The following is a 26,832-nucleotide window of genomic DNA, read 5'->3' as shown; positions in this document are numbered from 1 at the left end:
TTCCCATTGCGTTTCCTTTGGTTACCCCATTGTTTTCTAAGTAGGAAAGTGGAATCTGAGTTGCAAAGGTTATAAAGGACTTAAACGCTGTTAAATCCAACCCCCAGATATCATCCGCTTCTTAAAAAGGGAAAATGTTCTCCGATATATTTTTCTTGGAACAGGAATTTTCTGGAATAATGTCATTTTAATGTGAACCAGATTAGAAAATCTCAGTTTATGAGTCGGAAGTCACCCAAATAAAGCAGAAACGGTGCATTGAGGGTGATGTGTTTAAGTTGCCATAAAATGATTGACCTTTGCTTTGACAGATGCAAAGGCAGATGCTATCCTGCATTTTGCTACAGAAACCCAACCCTCAGTTTTCCCTAATATCTGGGGTTTGGCTTTTAATAGAGAATTCCAGACCAATTCTGTCATATTCCTAACACTCAATTTCAGCTTTTCCCCCTTTTTATGGATTAATTCCTATAAACATGTTTAATCTTCTCAGATGCAGAAGAAATTCTGTCTTCCTGAGAAATAACTGTTCTTTTAAGCTGGTTGAGTGGAGATGGCATCTCTGTATGAATTAAACCCATCATTTCATGGTGGGGAAAAAAAAGGCTATGGATCAAGGGGAAAAAAATCCCGCCCCAAACCAACTCTTTAAGTGGTTTCAATGTGATTTTAATGTCTTCAACACGTTGAAGAAGCTGTGGGGTTTTAGTGCATAGGATCAGAAATAGGGATGCGCTCAGGATGGGATGGAGCAAACCATGTCCGTGGCGGCCAGCACCCATTTGAGGTGAGAGAAGAGGGGATGTGGGTGCCTGCACGGAGAGATGCTCACCACCGTGCAGCTCTTGTGGGTAACTACCAGAGATGCTTTTACCCTTCCTGGTTTGGTGGTCCCAACACTGATTTTCTCAGGTGATGCTTATTTATTCCATCATTTTTATTATTATTTGTTATATTTTCTTCCTAGCTGGGAAAAATGGCTGTTTGCTGTGGAGCAGGCACCAAGCCATCCAGCTTGGCTCCCTGTGGAAGTCAGGGCTCATGCCTGGAGCACAGAGACAAACTCATCCCCACTAGGGCAGAGTGCTTGCAGCCCTGGCTCCCATCTGTAGCCAAGTGTCTGCTTTTGGAGAAGCAGAGGATGCTTTTCCAGCGCCAAAAAGGAGCCCCCTGCGCAGGATGGAACCTCTGCCATCCAGCCCCGTGTTCTTGCAGTGAAAGGGTGGGTGGCAGCCTGCATGGTTTGAGTTTGCCAGGCCTCTGCAGCTGCATTTTGGCTAGATTAAATAGAAGGTGCATTTAAACATGTCCCCGATGGGTGAAGGCTGTCCCCATTGCTGTGATGAGCTTTTTGCAGCTCACCAGCACTCTTGCTGAATGCATCCATCCTAGTGCAGTGATTGCGCACACAGGCACATAGGATCCCAGCCTGGTTTTGGTTGGAAGGGACCTTAAAGCTCATCCAGTTCCAACTCCTGCCACTGGCAGGGACACCTTCCACTAGAGCAGCTTGCTCCACGCCCCATCCAGGATGAGGTTTGGAGACAGGGGTGGTGTTGTCCCCTTCCACATCAGCCCCAGTGGAGCGGGTTCACCCTCACCCGGTGCGTTGTGCTCAGTGTTGAGACCCAAGGTTACGGAGGACCTACCACAGGGAGAAGGGAGAGAGGAGAAAGAGGCTCTCCTTGATTCTAATCGGGGTTGAGGTTTAGCTGAAGTGAAAACAGATCGGGAGTGACAGTTTTGGAGCCTGCTGTCAGGGTCTGAGCGCGGCGTGCCGGCAATCCAGCCGCCAAAGGCCCCCATCCATCCTCCTCCTCCTCCTCACCAGCCGTACCCAGGGAGAGCCGCCGCTGCTGGGCACAGGATGGGGACCCTGCACCTCTGGCGTGGCCACTGGACAGTGCTTGCGGCTGGGGACAATGTCCAGCCTTGTGGTGGCCACCTCGCATATGGATTCACCCCCACCTTCTCCAGCCCCATGCACATGGATGCTTGGGAAAGGAAGGATGGGGTTTAGTGCCGCAGCCTGACTGATGCGCTTGGTTCTGAGCGAGTGATGCCAGGTTGCTTCTCCAAGGGTCTCCCCATGTCTCTCGTCAATCTCCCATTCCCAAAGAGCTTCAGGGTGATCAGGCTTCTGGAGAAATGGCACAGGCAGAGAAATGGAGCATGGAGGAGCTGTGATTTACAGGGTCAAGCTGTTCCTGGCTCCCCATCAGCCTCGCTTGGTCTCCACGAGGGGACCAACAGAATGATGCTGTGCATTATGTCCCCAGCGTGTTGGGGGTGCTGGAATGGGATGAATTTCCTCATCCCTGCATCAGGAAGGGTAGGGACCTACCCCTGATGCTTTGAGATATGATGGCATTCATGAGTACAGCTCCAGCCCTGCATCTTCCATCTTGCACAGCGTGACATTGGGCTGCCATTGAATTAAAACCCAAATCAAAGCATCGGTAGAGACTGAGCATGGTCGAAATAACAGGCTCCTTGCCTGTCTTAACCTGGCACCTTGTGTTTGCCCCTGTGTGCTCCAGGTTGGTCCACCAGCACCTAGACAGACCCCTCTAAGGCAGCCCCTGCACTGTGAGCCTCGTCGCTGTTTCCAGGGATTAAAGAGACAGGGATGGAGATGGGATGAGATGAGGCAGTCGGTTGCTTCGCTCTCGGGATGAAGGGATTTGTGGCCTGTTCTCGGATCAGTAGATTGAAAACGGAGAGAAATTATTGGGATGATGCTGCCTGCGGGATTAAAACCAGGGCAAGCTCTGGAGGAGGGGAGTGATGGGGGGGCTGCAGGGTGCCCGCTGCTGGGAGCTGCAGGGGCATGCTCCTGGTCGGATCCTCATCTGTTTTGCAGGATATAATGGAAGCATCCCTGATCCCAGCTCTCCAGGATGCCTCCCAGTTCAGAGGATGCCAGGAGTGTGCCTGGAGCCCTCTCATTTCAAGGCTGCTGGAGTACAACCCGCTTGTCCTCTGAGGGCAACACAGCTCCCCATGGTCTATTCTCCTTTATGTGAGCGTTGTATATAGCCACAGGCATCATCATTTTGGGTATCCTTTGGCCTTCCCCTGACAAAGGGCATGTCAAAAGTGGCACATAGGGCACTTCTACCGGATTGTCTCACCCTTTGGTTTCCAGAGGGGTGCATTTCCAATGCTGCCATCCTTTGGGCAAGACAGAGGTCCTCTGGAGCTGAAGGCAGAGCATCCCTTGGGGCATCTGTGAAAGCATCTCCTGTGCAAGGTGTCATCTCCTGACTCCCATTCCTTAGCCTCTGGCTGGGGGGAGAAAGGCTAAATTGGGTGCATCCTAAACCAAGACTGACCCTGGGCATCGCTCAGTGTCAAGTGGAGTTGTCCAACAGAGATGAACTTGGAAATACACCAATGTCTGTAAGATTTAAACCACCGCTGGCACAAGGACACTGTCACCAACAGCACGTGGCTGTGGGGAAGCTCTTTTCCAGTGCCTGACCTGGATCTTCTTCCCTGCAGTTTACTCAAGAGCTCTTCCTCTGTTTCTGTGCGCTTCATTGCACGCAGCCAAGCTCGGTACTTTGCCTTGCTGAGCTGCATCTTATTTCCTCCCCTTTGCCAAGCTCACTTTGGCTTCTTGCTCTGCTCTGCAAAAAGCTTCCCCTCCCTGGGTTGTCACCTGGAAGTTTAATAGGAATGCTACTGATAGTGTTTTGGGGGGGGGATTTAGAGCATCTTCAAATGGTTTCATCCGCCCTAGGCTTCCCTGGCTCTTTCAGACCAATGCCACATTGAACAGCCTTGTTGCTGCCACCCCTCTACTACCAGCTAGGGCATTTCCCTCCTCTGTGAAGGCTTATCCCAGGGGATGCTTACAGAAATGCTGCATGAGTTATCCCAGCATCCTTCCCATCACTTGAGTGCCTCCATCCTCCAGCGGCTTGGTCCAGCCGCCCTCTGCAGCACTGCTGACGTGTTTCCTCTGTCCCCTTGCATGCCTATGGGTGCAGATATGGAGCGTGCCATTCCAGCAGTCGCATTCCTGGTCTCTCTGGTGCAAGGCGGGGACATTGCAGTTAATTAATAGGAGCTTTGGGATTGTCTTCCCAGTCGCTCGGATGCTGCGGCAGAATCCGCCCCGCTCTGCAGTGCTGAGCCCTGCGGCAGGGTCCAGGCTGGCTGTGCAATGCAGAACTGCTGCCTCTGCCTCCCTCACATGGCCAGGGCACATCTAGGCTGAGCAGAGACCCAGCCAAGGCTTGGTCCTTGCTGGTCCCGGCCTCTCCAAGGCATTGGCTTGGGCATGGAAGGACAGCCAGCCTTTCATATAAGACTTGCGATAGATGGGTTTTAGTCTGCTCTTTAATCTATTAGCAGACCAGAGGAGATCGGGGTGGCATTCCTCATTGCAGGAAATGCTGTTTCCTCAGCACACAGGGTCTTGAGTCCACCCAGGCTCACAGACATCTTGAGGATGCTCTTGGTCACTGAGTCATAATGGTTCCAACTGCGTAGTGCGAGGAGCGTTGGCTCTCATCACCTCATGGGGTGACATTCCTGAGGTGCTCAAGCATTTTGACAGTCACTGACATGTTTATTGGGAAATGGTTCCAAAAGTCACCAACAGGGTGAATTGGAAGCGGCTGAGTTCCAAGTGTGTTGTTCCCACTCACCAGCTCACCTCAGCCTTCGGAAAGCAGCTTGGATTCACTACAAAATCAAACCAATTCAATGTTAGGTGTGATCTCAGTTGGTCACAGTGGTGGTTTAAGAGGTTCAGTGGCTGATTTTGCTCAGGGTCCTGCAATCAGAGAGCCCTGAAATAAGCCCACACTGGGTTTTCTACCAGCCTGCTCCTGCTCCATCCCGTTTCCCTCCTTGTTGTGCATCCAATCTCTGCTTGCGACGCAGCAATGCTTCATGTGAATGAATGGGAATTCTGCATCCTATAGATCTCTGAGGGTACATATCTCGGGTCCGGCTACCTAAATTTCCTCTAGACCTGGTGATTAATGTAAGGCTCCAAGTTGTGCCTCCTACAGATGTATCAGGGCAAGAGGTAGGTGCTGTCATCGTGCTGTCCTGTTGTGTGCAATGCAGTGGTGTTCCAGACCTTCATCCTGAGGAGATTGGTAGGGAAAAGCTGTAGCTTTGTTCATGAGCCTTCACACAGAAGATCATGACAACAGCATCACTGTCACAAAAGCAGTTGTTCTGCTTGTTCTGGGCAGGGACTCTCACTGGGCATCCCTCCCTGCGTTCCCAGTATCCAAAGGCTGGAGCCAGGGGTTTGTGCTAACTCTGTTGTAGAGACTTTCCTGTGCTGGTGGTTTCTTTTCCTCTTGGTTTATCCATCAGTCCAGAAATCCCTCTGAAACACATGAAACCCCACTGGAAAACTATAGATGGGAGGTTGGGATGTTTGGCTGGGATGTGGCTGAGCCCACTGCAGTGTGGCAGGAGCTATGGGTTGCACCGGATACTCTTGCTAATACCAGTATCTAGAGCCAGGATTTCTCCCTGGAAAAGCTCAAGGATCTGGGATGAAAGCCATCCTGATGGGAAGCGTGGTAGGAAATGATTGCTTAGGAAATGGAGAAAGGCTGCAGCCTGCAAAGAGGTTGGTGGGAGAAGCCCACCTGAGGCATGGAGGTAGCAAATGAGGCAGCTGGAGAGGTGATGCCCTGTGATGGGCCTGGCACTGAGGGGAAGGGGGGAGCAGAGGAAGGCACGTTTGTACCCCACAGTGGTAACTGGCAGAGAGGTGAAGGAGACTGGAAGTGCCCACAGGCAAGGAGGGGAAGGCAGGTTCTAATTGCTCATCACAGCCAATGAGGAACATCCTGGCCTATAAATGGAGGCATCTCACCCAGAAAGGGAGCAGATGACCAAGGATGAAGCATCCAGGGATGCAGCAAGAGCAGGGACATTTGTCTCCTGTGAAGGATCGAGAGCAGGTGAGGAGCAGGGATGCACGGTAGCACGGAGTGGCTTTTTTGGCTTATTTTGGTTAGGGTTATCCTAAACATTACCACTGGAGCTGGAGAGTAAGAGGAGGAGAGATCAACTCAAGTGCCTATGGACAATGGCAGCAGTTGGAAATGCAGCTTCATTGCAAGTGGCACTTGGTGTCACTCATGTAGATGATGCTACTGTCCTCTTATAGCTTCATCTTCTGCCATTGTTCATTGTGCCATTGGTGCATTTTCATTTGGAGCCTGCGTTTGGAAGGGAACACTTGACTGTGGTGTTCTGCTATGGCATCTTTGCTCCTTCCATCCCCATCCTGACCTGGCCAGGCTGCTTTGCTGTCATAATCCTGGGCTGGCTGCAGCACGGAGCTTCCCAGCCACTCAATGCGATGCTGGAAATCACCGGATTAGGTCTTAATGGCAGGATCAAGGCTCTGGGAGATGAGTGGGGAGGAAGCTCCTGCTCACGCAGGTGGCCAGGCAGTGCTCCCTATCAAAGCAAGCGAGAAAGGGCAGAAAAGCAGCTTCTTCCCAGGCTTTCCCCTGCATTTAGCACATCTTTCATTTCCCAAGGGTCTCTAAATGCTGGTCTGAGGTTTGTGAAGGTGGTGTTGAGAGGTCAAGAGGTGTTTAAATCTGCTTGCAGTGGAAAATGTCTTGAGTGGTGCACTTGCTGGCCAAAACGTTAATCCCTAATGTGGAAGCTTGCTATCCACATTAGGAATCTGGGCCATGCCATAGGATATCGTGCTGTGGTGAAGGACACTGGTGTTTTGTGGTCATCTTTCTGCTGGTGAGGCTTCTAAAACACCAGAGAGCCTGAGGAGCATGCTGGGGTTGTGTCTCAGGGTGGCATTGCCAATGAGCAGCCACAAGATGCTCCAGGGTAGGGTCTCGGGGGTGATTCTATGGGCACAGCATCCCCATACAGACCTTCTTCACCAGCACACATTGGTGAGGGCTCTTGTCCAACAGGCTCTGAGGTGATGGAGTTCATCAGCCTGCATCATACTAACCCTACCTTGTGTGTCTGTCTTCTGGCAGTGTTCAAGGCCAGGTTGGAAGGGGCTTGGAGCAACCTGCTCTAATGGAAGGTGTTCCTGCCCCTGGGAGCTGGATGGGCTTTAAGGTCCTTTCCAACCCATACCACTTGATGGTGCTGTCTGGGTGTCTGCAGAGGAGGTGCAGGCAGCATTTGCTGGGGCTGCACTGCAGGACTTGCTCATGCATAGCTAATGTGCCCATGGAGCTCACATGGATGCATGGGAGGAGGACTCAGCTTCAGCAAGCTCCTGCAGGGACACCAGCCCACACAGAGGTGGCCACAGGGATCCCAGCATCTGCTTTTCCAGCTCCTATTCTAAACCAGGTTGGAGAGCAATGGCTCCAGCTTCCAAAAGCCTGGAAAGGAGAACAGTCAGAGGGTGTTTACATGCGTTTATGTGTGGGGATGGGGAGTCTTTCTGCTCTTTGAGCTTTGATTTTTCCTTCTTCTCCTCGGTCACTGGTGCCTGAGCTGCTTTTCAGACATAGGGAATTCCTCATACATTAAGGAAATGTAGAGGATCCCAGCCTGGTTTGTGTTCGAAGGGACCTTAAAGCTCATCCAGCTCCAACCCCTGCCACGGGCAGGGACCCCTTCCACTGGAGCAGCTTGCTCCAAGCCCCTGTGTCCAACCTGGCCTTGAGCACTGCCAGGGATGGGGCAGCCACAGCTTCTCTGGGCACCCTGTGCCAGCGCCTCAGCACCCTCACAGGGAAGAGCTTCTGCCTTAGATCCAACCTAAATCTCCCCTGTTTCAGTCTGAACCCATCATCCCTTGTCCTATCGCTGCAGTCCCTGATGAAGAGTCCGGAATTTCCAGGAATTCCATATATTTCATTTCAAAACCAAGGGAGAAGGCAAAAATGGATTGCTCTGGGCACTCGCCATGCCTCCTCTGAGCATTCTACTAAAAAGGCAGCTGCATACCAAAGGCCTGTTTATTCTGCTCCAGGATCATGGTTTGGACAGGCATTGTCTGGCTTGCTTGGGACAGATCATGTGGAGCTGCCCTTGCTGTGGTGCAAAGACATTTGGCTGCTCCCTGCGATGGGAAGATGCTGCCTCAGGTATTCTCCTGTGGTTGCCCAGGCATGATGCTTGGCAGAGCTTGGCTTGGCTTACGTCCTCAACATAAGCAGGACATGGGGCTGTTGGAGCAGGTCCAGAGGGGGCCATGAGGGTGCTCAGGGGCTGGAGCAGCTCCTGTATGGAGCCAGGCTGAGAACACTGGGGCTGTTCAGCCTGGAGAAGAGAAGCTGCGTGGAGACCTCAGAGCAGCTTCCAGTGTCTGAAGGAGGCTACAAGGATGCTGGAGAGGGACTCTTCATCAGGGACTGGAGTGACAGGATTTTGGGGCTGAATTTGACACTTCTGATGCTGCCTCTTTGCTCTCTGCGGGACTGCACCCGCTTTGTGCTGTGCTGGAGTTGAGCTCTGGATCTACTCTGTCCATCCAACTGGATGTAACGGTGTCCTCAGGGCTTTCAAGTAGATGGACAAACAAGCCATTTCAGAGCTGCTGCGAGCTAGGCAGAGCACAGCGGTGAAGAGGAAGGGTCCGAAACCGAAATGGGTCTCTGCAGGCAGCAAATGCTCTGAAATGCTCAAAATGCTGTTTGGCGGGGGGGGGAATCATTTTTCCCCAGCCCTTTGTCTGTGAAGAATGAGGGCTGTGAGGGGGGGCTTGCACCCAGGGTAAATGGCTCTGTTGTTCGCATCCTTTCCATCGAGCTTAGGAGCCCCCCTATAAAAGACTTACCTTTCGCTAGTGCGAGTAAGAAAAGGCCAGTGTCGCTTTGGTGCTCGGCGGAGCATGAAGCGTGCTTAATTTAATAACGCTGATAAATCTCAGAGCCGGGAGCGTTCGGAGCTAACACATGACCCATTTTTCCAATCAATCGGAAACATTTACATAACGGCCTGACGCAGGGTCCCTCCTGTGAGCGATGTGGAGCAAAGGGGCGGCAAGACACCCCCTCCGTAATTGCTGCCACCGCAATTGGTCCTCTGCAGGCAATTCGTGACCCGCCTCATTGGGGCCGTGGTGATGTGCCTGGGTTTAGAGCATCCTGCTGAGCTTTGCAGTCCATCACCCCAATGGCAAAGCCCACACAGCTCCAGGGTGTCCCAGCAAGCGTAGCCGCTTGCAAAAGCAAGCCTTTGGGATGGTGTGTGGGGCAGGATGGCTTTGTGAATGCTGCATCCCCAAGCCACTGGCTGTGGCCATCAGCTATGAACAGGCTCTTGCCTTCCTCTGGCTGTGCTGATGCTCATCGGCTGGGGATGGGAGCTGTGCTCTGTATTGGGCTGCACGGGTGGTGTCATGGCTTTGTCTCGTTCCCTGCATCAAGGTCAGGCTGTTCCTGGGCCATCCCTGGGGGTGGTTTTCCTCCCTGTGCAACAGGGGCATCTCTTTGGGGCAGGCACTTGGTCTCCAGGCACATCAGGAGCAGTAGCGGTAGTGACCTCCTCCGTACATCAGCTTGTTCTGTGTTGCTTCCTATGCCCAGGAATCAGCCTGGAGTGGCTCAACGCAATTACTCCTTTTCCTTTATCTTTCACCTGCAATAGGGTGAAAGAGGAGCTTCCTGATCTCACACCTTGCGCCATCACTTCTCAGCCCATTCCCCTTCCTCTGATCCCCAGTGTTGTCACTTTCCTCCTCCTTTTCCCTACTCTTAACAGTGCCTTTTGGCTCGACATCTCCAACACATGTCCTTTCTTACCTTTCTTGTTCCGTTTGTAACATCCAGTGGCCTCAAGATTGGTGTCTACAAGGCCAAGTGAGCAGGGCTCCTGTTGGCTCAGTGGGAAAAAGGGGTATAATGGTTAACAATTCCCATTCCATGCCTCCCGAAGGATAGAGGTGATGGCCATGCTGAGAATGCATACCAGACCAGTTTAATGATCAGTAATTCTATTGTATTACAAGCCACTGTCACAGATACAATGGAAGGTGAACCTTAGCCCGAACCCAACTAATCATGCAGGGTTTGATCCATTTTGGGTCCTATAATAACCTCTTGAAAGACTTTTTACATCAAAGCCATCTCCCATCCGTGTTTGGTGCACGTTTATTCATCCCAACTGCCTCTTTGCATCAAAGGAATGCTTGAGAACTGGCTTTTTGGTCACCTAAGTTCCCATCTGAGGAAAGGAAAATGCCGGATACTTGTGACCAGGTTCAGAAATTTCCCATCTGATACATACTGAGGGATTAAATAACATGGGGGTTAGCTAACATTGCTGCATACCTCTTGGCATTGCACGTAGAAGGATGCTGGCACCTTCCTTTGGGACAAGATCAGCCTCTCCATGCTGCAGGGACATCCCATTTGGCGGCTCCTTGTGCAGAGATGCTACTAAGGAGGTGTCAGGAAAGAAGAAGGCAGGATTTGTTGCCGTTCCTGTGATTTTCCAGCCCTGATTTCAAAGCATCAGTGGCGTTTTTCCCTCTAGAGGGCAGAGGAGGAAAGAGAAAGAGAGGGAAAGGGACATGAACAGAGGTTTTGTTAGGTATGTGCAGGGCAGGAGAGGCAGGAAATGGCGTGGTCCTGAGATGCAGCACTCAGGATGCTCCGCAGTCGGGGTGCGAATGCATGTGTGTAGCAATCTATTCTTCCTGAGGTCAGATAGATATTTCCAAGTGGCTTTTGGTCTTCTGAGTGCCTGTTCACGCTTGAATGGTGTGATAAATGCTCTCGGTCTCTTAAAGCCCAAGTTCTGCACCCAGTAGGATGCTCAGCCTGTGACATCTCCATCTGCATTCCCATGTTCTGCATGGTCCATCCCGCATCCGTCTTGTTGATAGGAAACCTCTCCCTTCCTATCCCCAGGTGATAGAGCCGTGGTGCTGCCTCCTCCTGCGTTGGGGCTGCCCTCCCAGCTACTGCACAGCTCCTGTTCCCAGTAGGAAATGGAGTCCAAGGTCTCCGAAGGCGGCCTGAATGTCACCCTCACTATCCGGCTGCTGATGCATGGCAAGGTAAAGGGGTTTCCTCACAGCTCCCTCTCCCACATGGTGCTCATGGCTCCTAATCGTTGAATCCCAGCCTGGTTTGGGTTGGAAGGGACCTGCCACGGACAGGGACTCCTTCCACTAGAGCAGGTCGCTCCAAGCCCCATCCAGGCTGGCACTGAATACTGCCAGGGATGGAACATCCCTGCCCCCTTGCCCTGTCCTCAGGTCTTTGCTTCTTTATGGAGTTGGGCTGGATTGTCTTTGTGGTTTGTGATATTGATGCCTTTGTGTTTGGTTTTTCCTTTTCCTTAGGAAGTTGGCAGCATCATTGGAAAGGTAAGGATGGCTTTTGAATGTGGATTTCATTCTATTGCCTGCACCATTTCCTGCATGTGGTGTGGTACATGCCGGTCACCTCTTCCCTGTGATGCCCTTAAGTGTTTTGTGTGCATGAGCTTAATGATGACAGACCCACAGAGAAATCAAAGACTATCCCCCTAAAATAACCCAACCCAACCCTAACCTAGTGCCATTCCCAGCTGCTTCCCTGGGGTCATAAGTAGGTGTTTATGATCATTTTGCCTGGAATTTTACTTAAAGAGCTTCATTAAGACTAAAAATGTCATGCAAGCCCCCTGAAGTTCTGCAGCACTTGTCTCTCCATTTAGTTGGGCAGAAAAGCTCCACGTGGTGCTTTCTGCAGCAGTTTGGAAAGTCCTGGCTATCCAAGATTGAGGGGTTTGGTGTTTTGAAGGGGCAGGTTTATAGTGGAAAAGGTTTGCAGCATGAGCACCTTTCCCTATATGCTTATGCCTTATTTTTCCATCAACTTGTCCAGCCCTGGAAGGATTCACAGATTTACCTGCTTTATGTCTGGATATAAAATGCGTTAGATCTCTCTTTGGATACTAGATCAGAAACCGGCCTCTGAAGTCACAGGCATCAGGGCCACAATGGCTTCAGCTGAGCATCCCATGGGAATGAAGGGTCAGGCACCGCAGAGGTGCCCAAATGCTTGGCTTTGTGTTGCCACCTATTAGGGAGATGTGTGTTTGGAAGGGTTGTTTTGAAGGTCAAAGTCTTGATAGTAATAGCCTGTGCTTCTGCTTCTTGTTTCAGAAAGGAGAGACTGTGAAGAAGATGCGTGAGGAGGTGAGCAACCTGCTCTGTACCATGATTTGGAGGAGAAGGGGACCATTGGGGTCTCCTGGCCAGAGCTGCACATTGCAGTAACCCCCAGGGTCAGGCAGATCCAGTTTTCTCACTCTGGCCTCGAATCCCTATTGTATTTAATGGGAATTCTGCAGAGCCAAGAATTTGCTCTTAAATGAATGTCGAAATCAAGTCACTTCTCAGATGCTTGAGGTTGTCCGAGGTCTTTATGCCTGCAGCCAGCAAGGAGTTAACATCAGATCAGCAAGCAACGCTCTGCTTCTCACAAGCAGCGACCCCATGAGCTGGTCTTGCCTTGATCCATATGGGTTTGCACTGCAGTAAAAGACCCAAAGCATATGCTTTGTGAGGGTGAAAGCATCACAGGGGGCAGGAGCAGTGACCGGAGACCAGTCTGTGATTATGCCAAGGGCTTCTCTTCTCTTTCCAGAGCGGGGCAAGGATCAACATCTCGGAGGGGAATTGCCCTGAGCGAATTGTGACCATCACTGGGCCCACCGATGCCATCTTCAAGGCTTTTGCCATGATTGCCTACAAATTTGAGGAGGTGAGAAACACCAGCCATTTGTCCCAGAAGGGCAGAGTAAAAGGGTCTGCATCCAGACCCATGGGTAGCTCTGGCATGCCCATTGCTGGGGCCAGCAGTGCAGATAGGTTTGAGTATCTCCAACCCATGCGTGCCAGTCTGGACTTGCTTAACTGGCATAAAACCTTCCAGACATCTCTAACTAGGCAAGAACTGAGCTTCAGTGAACTCATAGAGGTCTCACAGTGAATTAGCTGCAGGGATGCTCAGTGATGCAGCTGCAGACAGAGGCCAGCCACAGTCTGAGGGACATGAGCCTTCTTCTCTGGCTGAGGGCATTTGGGTCGGCCTCATGGTCAGGTACCTAGGGCTGATGTGTTGCCCCCTTCCTTCCCAAGGACATAACCAACTCGATGAGCAACAGCACTGCTACCAGCAAACCTCCAGTGACACTGAGACTGGTCGTGCCAGCTAGTCAGTGCGGCTCACTGATCGGCAAAGGAGGCTCCAAGATCAAGGAAATCAGGGAGGTAAGTCAGACTGGATATCATTGCTTGTAATCACAGAGCTGATCCATGACCGAGGGGGATGAGCCTTGGAAACCAGCATCCTTATTCTGCTAGCATCATGCCTCGCTTCCCAGGATGCGATGCAGAGAGGATGCAGAGATGATGCAGGAGCAGCATCCCATGGGACCCCGCCGCTTGTGCTCCTGCTGATGCAGGAGTTCGTGCGGCACCGGAGCTGGCTTGCAAGGGAAAAGCATTCAGCTGTGGGATTTCTCCTCCTGTCTCTTTCTGTCTCCAGTCCACAGGTGCTCAGGTTCAAGTGGCGGGGGACATGCTGCCCAACTCCACGGAGCGGGCGGTGACAATCTCGGGGACACCCGACGCTATAATCCAGTGTGTCAAACAGATCTGTGTGGTGATGCTGGAGGTACAGTCTGTAACCAAGGGGGTAAAGTACCTAGGAACACAAAAACCAACCCAGCCGGCACCACCAGCGGCGCTGGGAGCTGTGGAGCGTGTGTCCTACCCTTCACCACGCGTTGTCAGACCACTCTCATTGCCTGGTACCTCCGTTTTGACACCCAGTGTGTTTTCCCCCACCATTGTCTATTGTTTCTAGAGGCCCACACTGGAAACCTGCTCGGTTGGATGCCCCAAAGGAGATGGTTTGTGTTGTAGCACAGGAGAGATGGGTGCCAGAGGAGGCCAAGGGGATGGGGATGGGGGCTGCAGTCACTCCACCAAGCACCCAGCCTCCTGGTGGCTCATGGTGCCCCATGAGAACCATGGCTGGGAGGAGGAGGAAGCCAGTGCATCCTCATCACTGGGGGAGCTGGAAGTATAAAGCTGGGCTCCAATAAGGCACAGCAGAAGTAGTGAGTAAGACTGGTGGAGAGCAGGGTCTGTAGGGCACATGGATGTGTGTCCGGGGTGCTGTTCTCTGACAAGCACGCCTTGGAGATCTCTGCTATGGAGAGCTGCTGCTGTACCAATGGCTTCTTGTCGAGGATGACCGCAGCTGTATGCCCTGTGCGTATACCTCAGATGGGAGAAGCTCCAGAAGGAAACCCTTTGGGACACAGGATGGTGGTACCCTCCACTCCTCTCAAACATAGACCAGACCGATGTCAGGCCCCTTTCCCTTGCTGCCTTTCTTGGCAGGGAGAAGTGCATCTGCCACTGCAAAAGCTCCAGATGAGGATGGCAAAGCTTGGTGGAGATGAAGCAAACCCAGACGTGAGCAGTTTCAGTTTGGCAGCAGCACAGCTAAGGAGGAGATGTCACAAGCATCCACTCCTCCATCCGCTACTGCTGGTAGTGATGCTCAGGCAGGGGAGTGCAGTTGTAGCTGCACAGGGACTCCACGTTACGCTCTGGACTGCAGCAGAGGTGATGCTTGCAGGTGTGTTATCAAGTGCTGCTCTCACTGACAAAAGCAAGGGGCACTGCTGCTCTGTATGGCTCAGCAATGGGAAAGAAGCAGACCCCGGAGTTTTCTTGCAGTCTGAAGTGCCCTGAATTTATCAGCTCACAGAGATGCTCCTTGTAACCTTTCAGGCCTAAATCCTTGCTCAGCCCTGCTGAGATTTGTAATGCAATAACAGAAGCAGCAGGTTTGTGGTTATGGAGGCTGTGCTTTGGTCGTAGAGCTTTGCTGCAGCCTTGTGCTTAGCAGAAAGGCTTGGATATGCCACTTAGCTACAAGTAGACATTCAGAAGAACCTACAGAGAAAAGAAATGAAGAGTTTTCCATAAGAGAGTCATTTCTATTGCCCGTCCTTTCATAGCAGTGACTGAGTCATTTCACTTCAGGTAGAACCAGGAGGGTTTTATCTGGAATCTCTCCTGATCCCTGGAAACCTCTGTAATATCTCCTATGGCCTCTTCAAGAGGAAACCAACAGAGATGATGTGGGTGAGAAGATCCTGCGCACTGCACAGCAGGATGCATCACTACAGCTTGATGTGCATCACTACAGCTTGATGTGCATCACTACAGCTTGGTGTGCATCACTACAGCTTGGTGTGCATCACTACAGCTTGGTGTGCATCACTACAGCTTGGTGTGCATCACTACAGCTTGGTGTGCATCACTACAGCTTGGTGTGCATCACTACAGCTTGGTGTGCATCACTACAGCTTGGTGTCCATCCTACCCAGGACTGGTCAGGCCACAGCAGTGAGGGGCAAGACAAAGAGGGGCAACACCACACATGGGAAGAGGACTGGGAATGCATATGGGTTGGTGCCTTTGCTGCAGGTATCTGGCTGCTTACAAGGACCGCTACCACCATGCAGCTCTAGGATAAAATCTCTGGGCACCCTCATTGCCATCTGAGAGGGGTTTCCAACCTCTGGCTCCTCCAGGGCTCAGCACCCTTGCCAAAATGATCACTATTGTCCCGTTAGGGCATTGGGAGGTCTTGACCACCATGATTATGCCTTACAGCATCTGCTGCACAGCCGTCCGTGTCTTGGCTTGGATGGTGATAGACCAGACCAAGTCCTCAAGGTGACCCTGTGAGGAAGATGAGAGGGGTCCAAGAGCTTGAGCGTTGTGCCACGTCGCTCAGAGAGGCTGCTCACTTCTGATGCCCATACTCACAAGCCCGTCCCACAGCCCCTGGTGCTCAGTGGGGCTGGTGTGACTCCAGGACAAGGCTATTGACTTGCAAGAGCTGCAAAGGAACGCACTGCACAGGAGGGATTGAAGGCCTGGTCCATGGGTGGACCTCCCCATCTCATAGAACCATAAGATCATGGAATGGTTTGGATTGGAAGGAGACCTTAAATCTCATCCAGTTCCAACCCCTGCCACAGGCAGGGACATCTTCCACTAGAGCAGCTTGCTCCAAGCCCCATCCAACCCAAATGCTTGAGGGTCATCTCGGGGTGCTTTGAGGAAGGTGCTGCCTTCCATTGTCAAGCTGACTCCTAGTTTGTGTTGAGCAGAATGAAGGTGATGGAGGCAGCGGAGGGCTGGGAAGCCATTTAGGTGCCCACATTGTCCTTGTTGTCCATCAAACGCTCTCTTTCCCCTGTGTCCTCCTGTCCAGAAGCGCGGTGTGCCTGGTGCGGGTGTTGCTGTCGACGGCCCCCGGGGGCCGTGCTCCTTTAAGGTGCTTTCTAACGCTCTTTTTGCCGCCGTTTCAGGAACGCTGGTTCTAATGTTCTCTCTCCCTCTCCTTGTCCCTTTTCCTAGTCCCCACCAAAAGGTGCCACCATTCCCTACCGCCCAAAGCCCGCCTCCACCCCTGTCATTTTTGCAGGTGGTCAGGTAAGAGCCGACCCGCTTGCAGCCTCCACTGCCAACCTCAGCCTTTTACTGCAGCACCAGCCGCTGCCCGTTAGTGCACTCAGGTTTCTTGCCTTCTCACTTGCATGGTGTCATCCCATCCATTGCATGCCACGGCAGCTGGACTGAAAGCTCTCGGTAGAACCACGTTGATGTCTTGCCTCCTGTGGTAGCTGCTGGAGGAGGAAAGGGGCAGAGCAAGGGAGCAGGGTGTTAGCTCCAGCAGGCATTCGTGCACCAAGGCTGGAGTTTGCTTCGTTAGACCCACATTCAGTGTTTGCCAACAGTTGCCACTGTAATAGGAAAAGCCTTGTTGAGTGAAAGGCTGTGATTGTGCTCTCACAGGGGCTGCATGTGTTTATTTTTTGGCATCTCGGTCCAATTGAAAGTCGTAGGATCCCGGACTTGTTTGGGTTGGAATGGACTTTAAAAAGCTCATCTGGGCAGGAACACCTTCCACTGGAGCAGCTTGCTCCAAGCCCCTGTGTCCAACCTGGCCTTGAACACTGCCAGGGATGGGGCAGCCACAGCTTCTCTGGGCACCCTGTGCCAGCGCCTCAGCACCCTCACAGGGAAGAGCTTCTGCCTAAGAGCTCAGCTCAGTCTCCCCTCTGGCAGGTTCAAGCCATTCCCCTTGGCCTGTCCCTACAGGCCCTTGTCCAAAGCCCCTCTCCAGGTTTCCTGTAGCCCCTTTAGGTATTGAAAGGCTTCTGCAAGGTCTCCCAGTACCTAAGGGAGCCTCTGCACAAGTTGTTTCCTTTCTCTGCAGCCACAGTAAATAGCAGAAGGACAAACTAAGGATGGGAGCAAAGCCCGAGGCACAGGCTATTTCAGGCAGCGTGCTGAATTAGCATCTTAGTCACTGCCAGCATCAGGAGGAGCGTGTCATTCGTTTCTTAGCAGCTCTCCTGGAAAAGAGCTTTGAGTCCAGCTGCTTGGTGAACTTCTCTTCTCAAAAGGGAGAGTAAGGTGGAGGTAGCATTAGTCCTGCGGGCGAACAGTCGGTGTCTTGCACAGAAGTGATGCTGCGGGATGAAGCAACCATCTCTGAACTGAGAGGTCCCTTGGCTGTGGCAGAGGACAGCAGGCAACAGTCAGTAGTGCTGTGAGGTGCTTGGGGTGGGTTGGGCCTGCAGAAGCAGCTCGGGAGGCTGAGGGATGGGGTGGCAGCTACCAAAGGGGTCAGCCCCATAGCCAGTGGTTAGACAGGCCAGTGCTGTCAGAGTTGAGTTGCATCTGTCCAAGACACCTTCCTGCCTCTAATTAGCTGTTTCTAATCAATTTTCCTAATTAATGAACAAATTAAACCTTTGGGAAAGACAGCCTTTTACAGCAGCCTCTGTTGTGTCCCCATGGGTACACTGGTCCCATCACGTTGGGATGCCAGGCACTGGGACCGCTGTTTCTGTGCATGGGGCTTTGCCTCCTCCCTCCTCATCCTCCTCCAGGATCTGGGTTTTTTTTCCCCACGCTTTACTGTTTGCAAGCAACGTGGTGAATTCGCAGGAGCTTCAGAGGGGTTCTTCCCTCTTCTTGGCTCTCTTTACTCTCCCTTTTCCAGGTGTTATCCATCTCTTCTGCCATTTCTTTGAGAATCACCTGAATGATGCGCCAACCAGTGAGATACATTTTGCTCACTGGTTAAGTCCTAAATGTTGGGTTCTCTAGGGTCTGGTTCTTCACCCGTAGTGGTGCTTGTTTTCAGGTTCTTTACAACAGAGAAAGGGTTACAAACAATGGGAAAAACACTAATTTGCCTGGCAGACATCTGCATGGGTTTATCAGTGGTGAAAGGCATTGCAGTGCAGGCAACCTGTCCCTGAGCTTGGGAAGACACCAGCACCAGTGGCTTTCTGCATGGCAATGTCTTTCCCCCCCTAGCAGAGCACTGGAATATACTGGGTAGAGGCAAAGCATGTTAAGAGTTATGCACTGAAACTATGGATGGACTCGCTGCACTGGCTTGCTTTGTAGGATCGTGGTTAGGTGTGAAGGGCAATGGTAATGTCACTGTGCATCCACTACACAAGATAACTCTTGTTTCATGCATCTCTTTTATGCAGCAAAGTGCAATCACAACCTTATATTCCTGCTCCATGCGATTCTGTCACCTTTAAAGAGCTCATTCTTTCCTTGCGGAAAAGCCAAACTGAGCCCAAGTCCCTGAAGTTGGGTAGCTTAGCATGCTTCAGGTTTGACTGAACCATAGAATGGTTTGGGTTGGAAAGGACCTTAAGATCATCCAGTTCCAACCCCTTGCTGTGGGCAGGGACACCTCACACTAAACCATGGCACCCAAGGCTCCAGCGTGGACAGGAGATGTGGCAACCTGGATTGGAGGTGTACATCTCCCTCCCACCCCAAGGACTCACTGCCCCAGGACATTTAATGTATCACAGGGGTTCCCTCCCCATGGCTAGCCATGGCAAACCTCATCCTAACCTCAAAATGAAGCTGCTTAAGGCAAGATTCAAGGTCCTACACCCTGCTTTCACTAACAGCAGAGCAAGGGCAGAGGTGTGATGGAGTCTCAGTAGGTCCCAGGCAGAGCAGGATGAGGGCTGAGCTCTTTACCCCCTGCAATCCCAGCCTTTACCCAGTATCAGGAAGAAGGGAGCAAAGTCCAGGGAGAGCCATCCGTGAGGAGACGCAGGGCTTTGCACTCAGGCCCTGCCAGCCCTGATAACATCTCTCTCTTTTCTCTTGCAGGCCTATACAATTCAGGGACAATACGCTATTCCACACCCGGATGTGAGTTTTACCCTCATTTCTTTTCTTCTACCCTTTCGTGTCACCTGCATGCTACCGTGAATTCACAAGATATTAATATTAGACATTAATATTAATAGCGGATTTTCCAAGCTAACCGGCCGTGTGTAGTATCTGTAATACCTTCAATAGCCTTTTAACCTGTTAGCACCAAACTTAACTCTGAGGACTTGGCCTGATGCTAAATTGTTTGCATTGTTCAGTGCTATCCCTCTTTATTTTTGGAGAGAAACCATATTCTGTGCATTTTGTGCCTTAAAATGATCAAAACAAGCAAAAAAAAAAAGAAACAACTTTCCCCTCTATTTCCTTCTTGTTCTTAAAATGCTGGTAAGACAAGGGCTTATTTAGGTGCTGAGTACCTTGGTGGTGTGGGGGAAGAGCTCCTGCACTGTCTGGTTTCTTGTTTGAAGCCTTGACAGGGTGATGTGTCTTTTGGGGGGTCGTCCTCTGTGTGACTCGGAAGCAGGGGCTGTCATTGGGCAAGATACCACTGGCATCCCCTGAAGGGGATGGGGATGATGGTACCCACCACGCTCCTGGATCTCTCACCTTCCCGATGGCTATGCACCTCCCTTAGCGACCTGGACCCAGACCAAACTGGTCGCCCTGGGTTTGATGGCTGTTTTGGGGGGGTTGGCTCACTCTTACGTGGGTCAGGGCATCACGGGCACGATCACCACTTGGTCTCGTGCTCTTTGGTGTTGGGGACAGGCTCCACTCAGGCTTGCAGCGCGGATGGGTTTTTGCTGATGCTCGGATGCCCCTGACGCTGGGGCTGGTCCAGGAGCCACGGCACGTGTAGGGAACATCTGCTGGCACATCTGTATGTAAAAGTACCAACAGCAGTAGAAACCTGGTGTAATTGAAAGGACTTCTCTATGAGAAGCAGCAGGGAAGCACTGCAATGTTGGAATCACGGCTGACAACGAAGGGAGCTCTTGGAAAAAGCTGGGATGTTTCTATATGGGTTTCAGAGGGGATAAACTTCCCAGCGAATCCCATTGCAGAGGCTCCTTCATGCTATGAGTCCACAGGGCTGAGCACAAAGTGCCACTCTGGGGATGTGGCTCAATTGTAAGTGGTGTGGTGTAGGTAGGAAGCCTTCTCCAGCCATCCCACACATGGGAAACGTATGATTTAACTCTTTATTCCTCCTGATGTCTACTTGTGTATTAAATCATGGGATTCCTATTTGCGTGACTGAGAATGGGGCAAGGCTGTTGGATACCATGGATACGTGATTCCCATGGGAACGGTTAGGAGCTGTAGGCTGGATTTTGATCTTAGGAGCAGTGATTTCACCCAGGTTAGTGGAGGCCAGGTTTTGGCTTTCCGTGCAACACCAGTGTGCATGTGCTTTGAATAGCCTGCTGTGATAGTTGTTAAGAGGTACTCTTAGTTGTATGCACTTCACTTCTGCTCCCTATATATAAAGAAATACGCTTGCGTATGCAGTGAGAGGAGACCAATGTATTCTTTGTCCCAGTTTTCCTTTGCAAGTGGTGCCGACACAGTAGTGTGTTCTTTATTATGTCCCTCTGATTGACAGGGATAAAATACATTAAATCCATTTGCTGGCTGCACTTAACCCAATCCCGGCAGATGGGACCTGGAAAAGGTTGTTCATACAGGGGCCATCCTTACTCTCATAGCACTCTCACAAGGATTGGGCGTTTTAAACAGTGCAGAATCCAGTCTTGAACGTGGTCTTAGGGCATTGCCCTTGCAGGTGTCTGTGTTTAGAGGATGCCTTTGGCAGCCTCATGACTGCAGAGCGGGCAGAATGTCGAATGCCAAAGCTAAAATGCAAGCTCCTGCCTTGATTTTCTCCCCTCAAAACAACACCTCGGCAGGAGTTTTGGCTCGCAGGCATTGTGTGGGTACTCGTAAGCTGTTCCGAATCTGGTGTGTAGCTACCTGCCTTCATGAAGTCTGTGGTGGGAGGTGAAAGGATGCGCATGGAAGCCTGGAGCCTGGGGAATTTGGGAGTGGAATTAATGTTGAGCACAGGAAAGCTCTGCCTATCTCGGGCATCGCTGCCAGGTATGCACCATGAGCCCATGAGATGTACCTGGGCATTGCTGTGGGTACCAAGGGATGCTCGGCAGGGCTCTGTGTTGCTCCCAGCACTGCTCTCCTGCCTGTCCTGTTTCACCCACCAGTGCCTCTGTTCTGTGAAGAAAAACAGAGGCTGAAGAAGTACTCCCAGGGTTTTGCTTCCAGGTTTTTCCAGGAAAAGGGAGAGGTTTCCCGTGCCCATGGAGTAGCTTTCGCTTTAACACCCCGGCATAGCCGTCCCCTCCTCTTGTAGGCTTGTTTATTGCTGTTACTACATGTGTTTGCTGAATACCACCGCCCAAACTATGTCTTTGCCAGGCAGAGCTCCCTTGGGTACCTCTCTAACAGGGCCTTGCAGGTGTTTCCCTCCCCACTGCCTCCCTCCATTCTCTCCCATGTGTGCTCAGCCCCCTGGGTCTGCTCTCTCCAGTGCTTCCCCCTCACTGCTGCTGGCCAGGCCTCCCCACCAGCCATGCTGGAGGAGCAAGGAAGGTTTTGAGCATCGTTTCCCCCCATTGAAATTGTAAGTCCTGCCTCTCCCTTGCTGGGTGCAACAAGCAGTTTATGTCTGCGGGGTGATGGGATCCTCACGATCCTTTGAGCATCCATGATATGGCCAAGTGGGATGTGAGGCAGACTCCGTCCTGCTCGCTGCTAGGCTTCAACTCGGTTTGGTTTTGTTTTCTTTTGGTTTATCATTGGTTTTGGTTCTGTTTGGTTTCATTTTTAAACGGGGAGCAGTGGAACAGAGCACAAAATGTATTCCAGACTAACTCCTTTCCATGCAACCACTTCCCATGGGGCATGAAAACCTTACCCGAGCACAACAAGGGATACAAGGATCTGAAATACCTACTGGTCGTGGCTGAAGCCCCTATTTCCTCATACCGCTCAAGGGCTTCTGCTTGTAAGGAGCTGACAGTAAGAGCCACAGATTGTCCATCACCCAGAGGTGTTTCCCCATCGGAACTGATGCTCATGGTGCAGCTCCAGCATCACAAAGAGCATCTTTTGGCTTCTGGCATATGCTTGCTAGTGCCTTTGAGATGGCTCCTCTGCTCTAAAGCTACCCTGAAGCGAGCAGCAGCCTCTGGTCATAGGTTGTGAAGCCAAGGAGGGGAAGGCTGGTATCATACTTCAGACCCTGACCAAGCACTTCTGCAACAGATTTGGGCTCTATTGCGTTGATACCCAGGCCAAGTCCTTCTGCTCATGTTTCTGCCATGCCTCACCATGGCTTCCTGGTTTGGATTTCTTTCTGTTTCCTTTCTTTTCTTCCGTTATCATTTGGTTCTTTATTTTCGGTGTGACTTTGTTGTACTCTATGACAATAACCTTCTTAGCTCTAATGTCCCTCCTACCCCTCAGCAGTTGACCAAGCTCCACCAGTTGGCTATGCAGCAAACCCCCTTTACTCCCCTTGGACAGACCACCCCCGCTTTCCCTGGTACGTACCCACAGCCCTTTCTAGATATCCTTCTCTTCTTACCTGTAGAGTTTTCTCTCTCTTTCTAAACTCATGCTATTTAATGGAAGCAAGCAGGGGAAGTAAGGCTTGGAAGTTGCAATGTCCATGGGGAAAGGTTAACAGGGAGACTAGATGGATGCTTGGGGGTTATGGTCCTCATGGGTGAGCTGTTTTAACTGTGCATGCCTGGATTCCTCCACGCTTGCCTTGCTCCCAGCTTTGCTGGCTTCCCCAGCAGAAGCAATGAGCACCAGGCTCCCATCCTTCCCATTCCAGAGGAGGCAGCATCCCCGGCCGTGCACAGATCCCTGCTTTCCCGTGGAGAACGGCTCGGTGCTGGCTGGGGATGCTGCCCCGGTGTCTATGGGGAGCAGTGCCCAGTGGGGCAGGACTCAGCCCCACAGCAGGGAGAGCAATGGGAAGGATCTGTGGCCATAGGGAGCCGCAGTGACAGGAGGACCACCAGTCCTGGTGTGGCTCAGCAGCTTCATTCCCAAGGCTGGTGACCTGGGAAGCAGGTAGAAGTGCAGGGGATGGAGATAAAGCACCTTTGTTTGCTCGGTGGTCAAAGTGCTGGTTGGAAATGCCTTTTCTGACAGTATGTTCATCATATTTTGAGCTTCCTAGATGAAGTGACATTGCTTATCTCCTTGAAGGCAAAAAGCATTAAACCTCTTTCTTCTTTGCTCTTCAGGAGAAAAGCTGCCCTTACATTCCTCCGAAGAAGCTCAAAATCTGATGGGCCAATCATCAGGTAAAAAAACCCACAAAGCTACAGGGAAATCAGCAGGCTTCTGTTGGAATATGGGGTTTCTTGAATAGGACTGTGCCGCTGTTGTGCTCCTGGATAAGCTGTGGTGGTTGCGGAGGAGATGGTAGGGTTTCATGGTGGGCAGGGAGAGAATGGGCAATGCCATGCCTGGCAATGTCCAAGGGAAAGAGTGTATTGCCTAAGGTGGATTGATGTTTGCATAGAGCTGCCATCTGTGTAATGGAGAAACATCAGAGCGAGCCCTGTCTCATTGAATTGTGCATAAACTGTGCTCAGAAACAGCCTGTGGGGACACAAATGACACACAGTTTTAGCCATCTCTATGCCATTCGGGGCGAGCTGCATCGTTAGAGGGACAAGACCCTGAGGAGGGATGCTGATGTCAGATGTCCCACACATCCACCCGTATGTGCCGAGTGTTCTTGTCTTTTGTAACCTACCATAGCTTACAGAAGCCTCAAACCAGTGTGGGGACATCACCTAACCAGGAGAGCAAACATAGCCCCATAGGCCCTACGAGACTACAGCAAATAGAGTTCTCCTGATACCAACCTGCCCAGCCTTGTTTTCTGCGTGCTCTGCTTTGCCCTTTGCAATCACCCAAGGCACTAATCCTGCCCTAACACATTAAAGCCATGGGGGCTGCACGTGTATATCGGAGAGGGAGGATCTCTAGGCTAAAATAAGCAGTCTGGGTAATAGAGAAGGACTGACTGTTCCCCAGTGGCCTTTGTGCTGCAGTACGATGGCACTGTGTGCCCCGAGGGCTTCCAGCGTCTTTGGTGACATCCGAGTGCAGGGCAGGGGATGCTATCTATGAGCATTACATATTAGATAGCATTAGATATACTATCTATGATGCATTTCCATCATCATAGGTGATGGATGGGTGCCTCGGCGCTGCCCTGCACGCATCCCTAGTGCCCTGCTCCCTTCCAAAGATGTTTTTTGCCATACCCAGGCTGCTCCTGAGCTGAGCCTCATCATGCATGGCTGGGAGACAGGGACACCCTAAGAGACATGGCTTGGTGTTAGGTGCAGTCTGCCTTGCCTCTGTGAGGAGACTTGGTGCGAAAAACAGGTCCAGGGCTGGTGAGATGTCCCTTCCAGTGCAGTGTGCTGTATAAAGTCAGCACTAAGCATTGCCTGCTATGTAAAACCTGGGCAGGAGCTGGTTTGTGCAGGCTTTGGCATTGGCAGAAGGAGAGCATAGGGCTGTTGAGTGGAGGATTTGCGTCCCCATCCACTGCGTTTCCCCTTCTCTGTGTGGTTCCCAAATGGAATACGTGATAAAGAGACCTCAGGCAAGCCAATGCTGAAATGGGGTTACCACATAAAGCTTTGTTTCAGTGTTTAGATCTCCTTTGACCATGCTGGTACCCAGGCGGGCATCAATTCACACTGCTGCTGGGTAAAACTTGGCCACTGCTTGCAGTAGCTGCTCAGCACAATTAAGGCTATGACATATTGCCGTGTGGCATGAGGAATCCATGTGGCTGCTCTCTTATGCTGTAGCAGTCCAACACTTCCAGTCTCCTTGTGCTTCTTTACACTTCCTTCTCCCCTCTTTCCTTGGATACAGACATCGCAGTCTCTCATCCTCTTGCACACACTGCTCTTAAAGTAGTTTATACCCTATGGATAAGGGGGTTTGTGCAGTTACTGTAAGTTCCTGTTAGCCACCAGACAGCTTCTCTCTTGCAGACCTGATGTAGGACATCCTTACTTCAGCACTGAGGTGATTTGGTACAGAAACCTCTGGGAGAGGCAGGCATCGACCTGGGAGTGTTACGGCGTGCTCTCCTCTTCCCTCTGGACTTCCACACACAGGATAGACTGCTGGCTCCAGCCTTTCCCATTGGGGAAGAAGGAACCCTCCAGGAGAGGCTGCGAGGAAGCATATTATTGCTTTAGCTCCTTTGCCATGTAGGGAAACACACCTCCATTCTGTTTGCCTTTCTTACCCTTGGAGTCAGAGGGACCACTGATCCTGGGTCCAGCTAGCACGTGTGTCTTAGAAGTCAGGCTTCAATTCAGCATGCGAGTCTATGGGGCTTTAACTTGCAAAGGAGCCCCATAGCCCAGTGCTAGCACTGCTGGATCCCCTGCTTTTGGGGTGCTTCTGATGTAACCAAGCAGCTCTGTGCTGCTGTGTTAGAGGGTGTGTGGACAGCCCTCCATCCCTGAGGGATGCAGGGGAAGGTGGCAGCCAGCTCCAGCAGAGTCAGGTAGCAGCTGTCTTCCCTCTCCTTGTCCCGGCGTGTGTGATCCCTTTCCCCTTCCCATTCCCGGAGCAGGATGCAGCCTTTGCAGTGTTGCCTGTTGTGGGAAGGCAGCGGAGCTCCACCGCGCGCTGCCTTTGCAAGCTGTAACCATTTTCCCCTTGCATATGCCCAGGTTTGGATGCCAGTCCCCCGGCCAGTACTCATGAACTCACCATTCCCAATGATGTAAGTAAATCCAAGTGTGTGTGTATACACATATATACGTGTGTGTAAATACATAGATAGAAGCTGCAGGCACGTTCAATAAGTTTGGAGGTGCCCCTTCACCAGGTTCACTCATACCATGTGCAGTCTGTTGGGGACCAGCCTGCAGCATGAAGTGCCCATTAGACTTTACCCCATTGATAGATTTCCAAGGTACGGTCCTCCTTAATGCTCCTTTTCCCTTTCCTGGGCTCAGGAAACGTGCCCAGTTGAAAGCACTGGGAAGGGGAAGAGAGGTTCTGAGCCAGCCCTGATTAAACTAGAGCTCCTTAACCTAGCACTGGCAGGTCTGAGATGTTGTTTTGGTTCAAGCACAGTTACCAGGGGCAGGAGAGGTGAAGAGAAGGTAAGTAAATAGCGTTTCTGGTACCACCAAGTGCCACATAAGTGTCTGAAGGACACTGAAGGACAGTGCATCCCATCTTAGTACTGATGGCAGACAGCTTTTGGGTCTTGTAGACAGAGGCGTTGTGGTAAAGCGGATGTTGGACTGGGATATTCGCTGGGAGGAGGCTGGAGTCAGTGCCAGGATGGTGCTTGAGGATGCTCAGGTGGGATGGAGAGCCCAGCGCAGCTGGAAGCTGGATGCATGGGTCTCGTTTGCTTCTGGACTGGCCCACTGGTTGATAACCAGCCTGCACTCAAATCAGGATCATGGGAAGCAGGGGCACAAATTCCATTCTCAGTCCCCATCTCCATCACCTACAAGCACCTTCAGCCTCACCAAGAGTTTCTGATGGGGTCTGGCTGCTATTGCTACTTCTTCCTGCTGTTGGCCATCACATGGCAGCACAAAGTGACTGCCAGC

The 26,832-nt window shown here is 51.6% G+C and overlaps 1 protein-coding gene across 8 annotated transcripts in view; it reads left to right on the top strand.

Moving 5' to 3' along the window:
• The window catches only part of PCBP3 (poly(rC) binding protein 3), a gene marked incomplete at both ends in the record, with an annotated part of 35,813 nt that overhangs the window by 5,557 nt on the left and 3,424 nt on the right, over nucleotides 1–26,832 (top strand). Inside the window, 11 exons of one of the 8 annotated variants that reach the window (XM_080632017.1) lie at nucleotides 10,916–10,987; nucleotides 11,276–11,299; nucleotides 12,083–12,115; nucleotides 12,567–12,683; nucleotides 13,061–13,192; nucleotides 13,470–13,598; nucleotides 16,373–16,447; nucleotides 19,175–19,216; nucleotides 22,664–22,742; nucleotides 23,458–23,517; nucleotides 25,933–25,985. In XM_080632017.1, the coding sequence (XP_080488143.1) occupies nucleotides 10,916–10,987; nucleotides 11,276–11,299; nucleotides 12,083–12,115; nucleotides 12,567–12,683; nucleotides 13,061–13,192; nucleotides 13,470–13,598; nucleotides 16,373–16,447; nucleotides 19,175–19,216; nucleotides 22,664–22,742; nucleotides 23,458–23,517; nucleotides 25,933–25,985 (816 nt within the window). Of the gene's footprint in view, nucleotides 1–10,915; nucleotides 10,988–11,275; nucleotides 11,300–12,082; nucleotides 12,116–12,566; nucleotides 12,684–13,060; nucleotides 13,193–13,469; nucleotides 13,599–16,372; nucleotides 16,517–19,174; nucleotides 19,217–22,663; nucleotides 22,743–23,457; nucleotides 23,518–25,932; nucleotides 25,986–26,832 lie in introns of those variants that run through there. The other 7 variants (XM_080632021.1, XM_080632019.1, XM_080632018.1 and 4 more) reach the window with 7 other exon arrangements.

Source organism: Psittacula echo (genome assembly GCF_963264785.1).
Source record: "Psittacula echo genome assembly, chromosome: 20".
NCBI classification, from domain to species: Eukaryota; Metazoa; Chordata; class Aves; order Psittaciformes; family Psittacidae; genus Psittacula; species Psittacula echo.
This window is presented reverse-complemented; position numbering and strand designations above follow the sequence as displayed.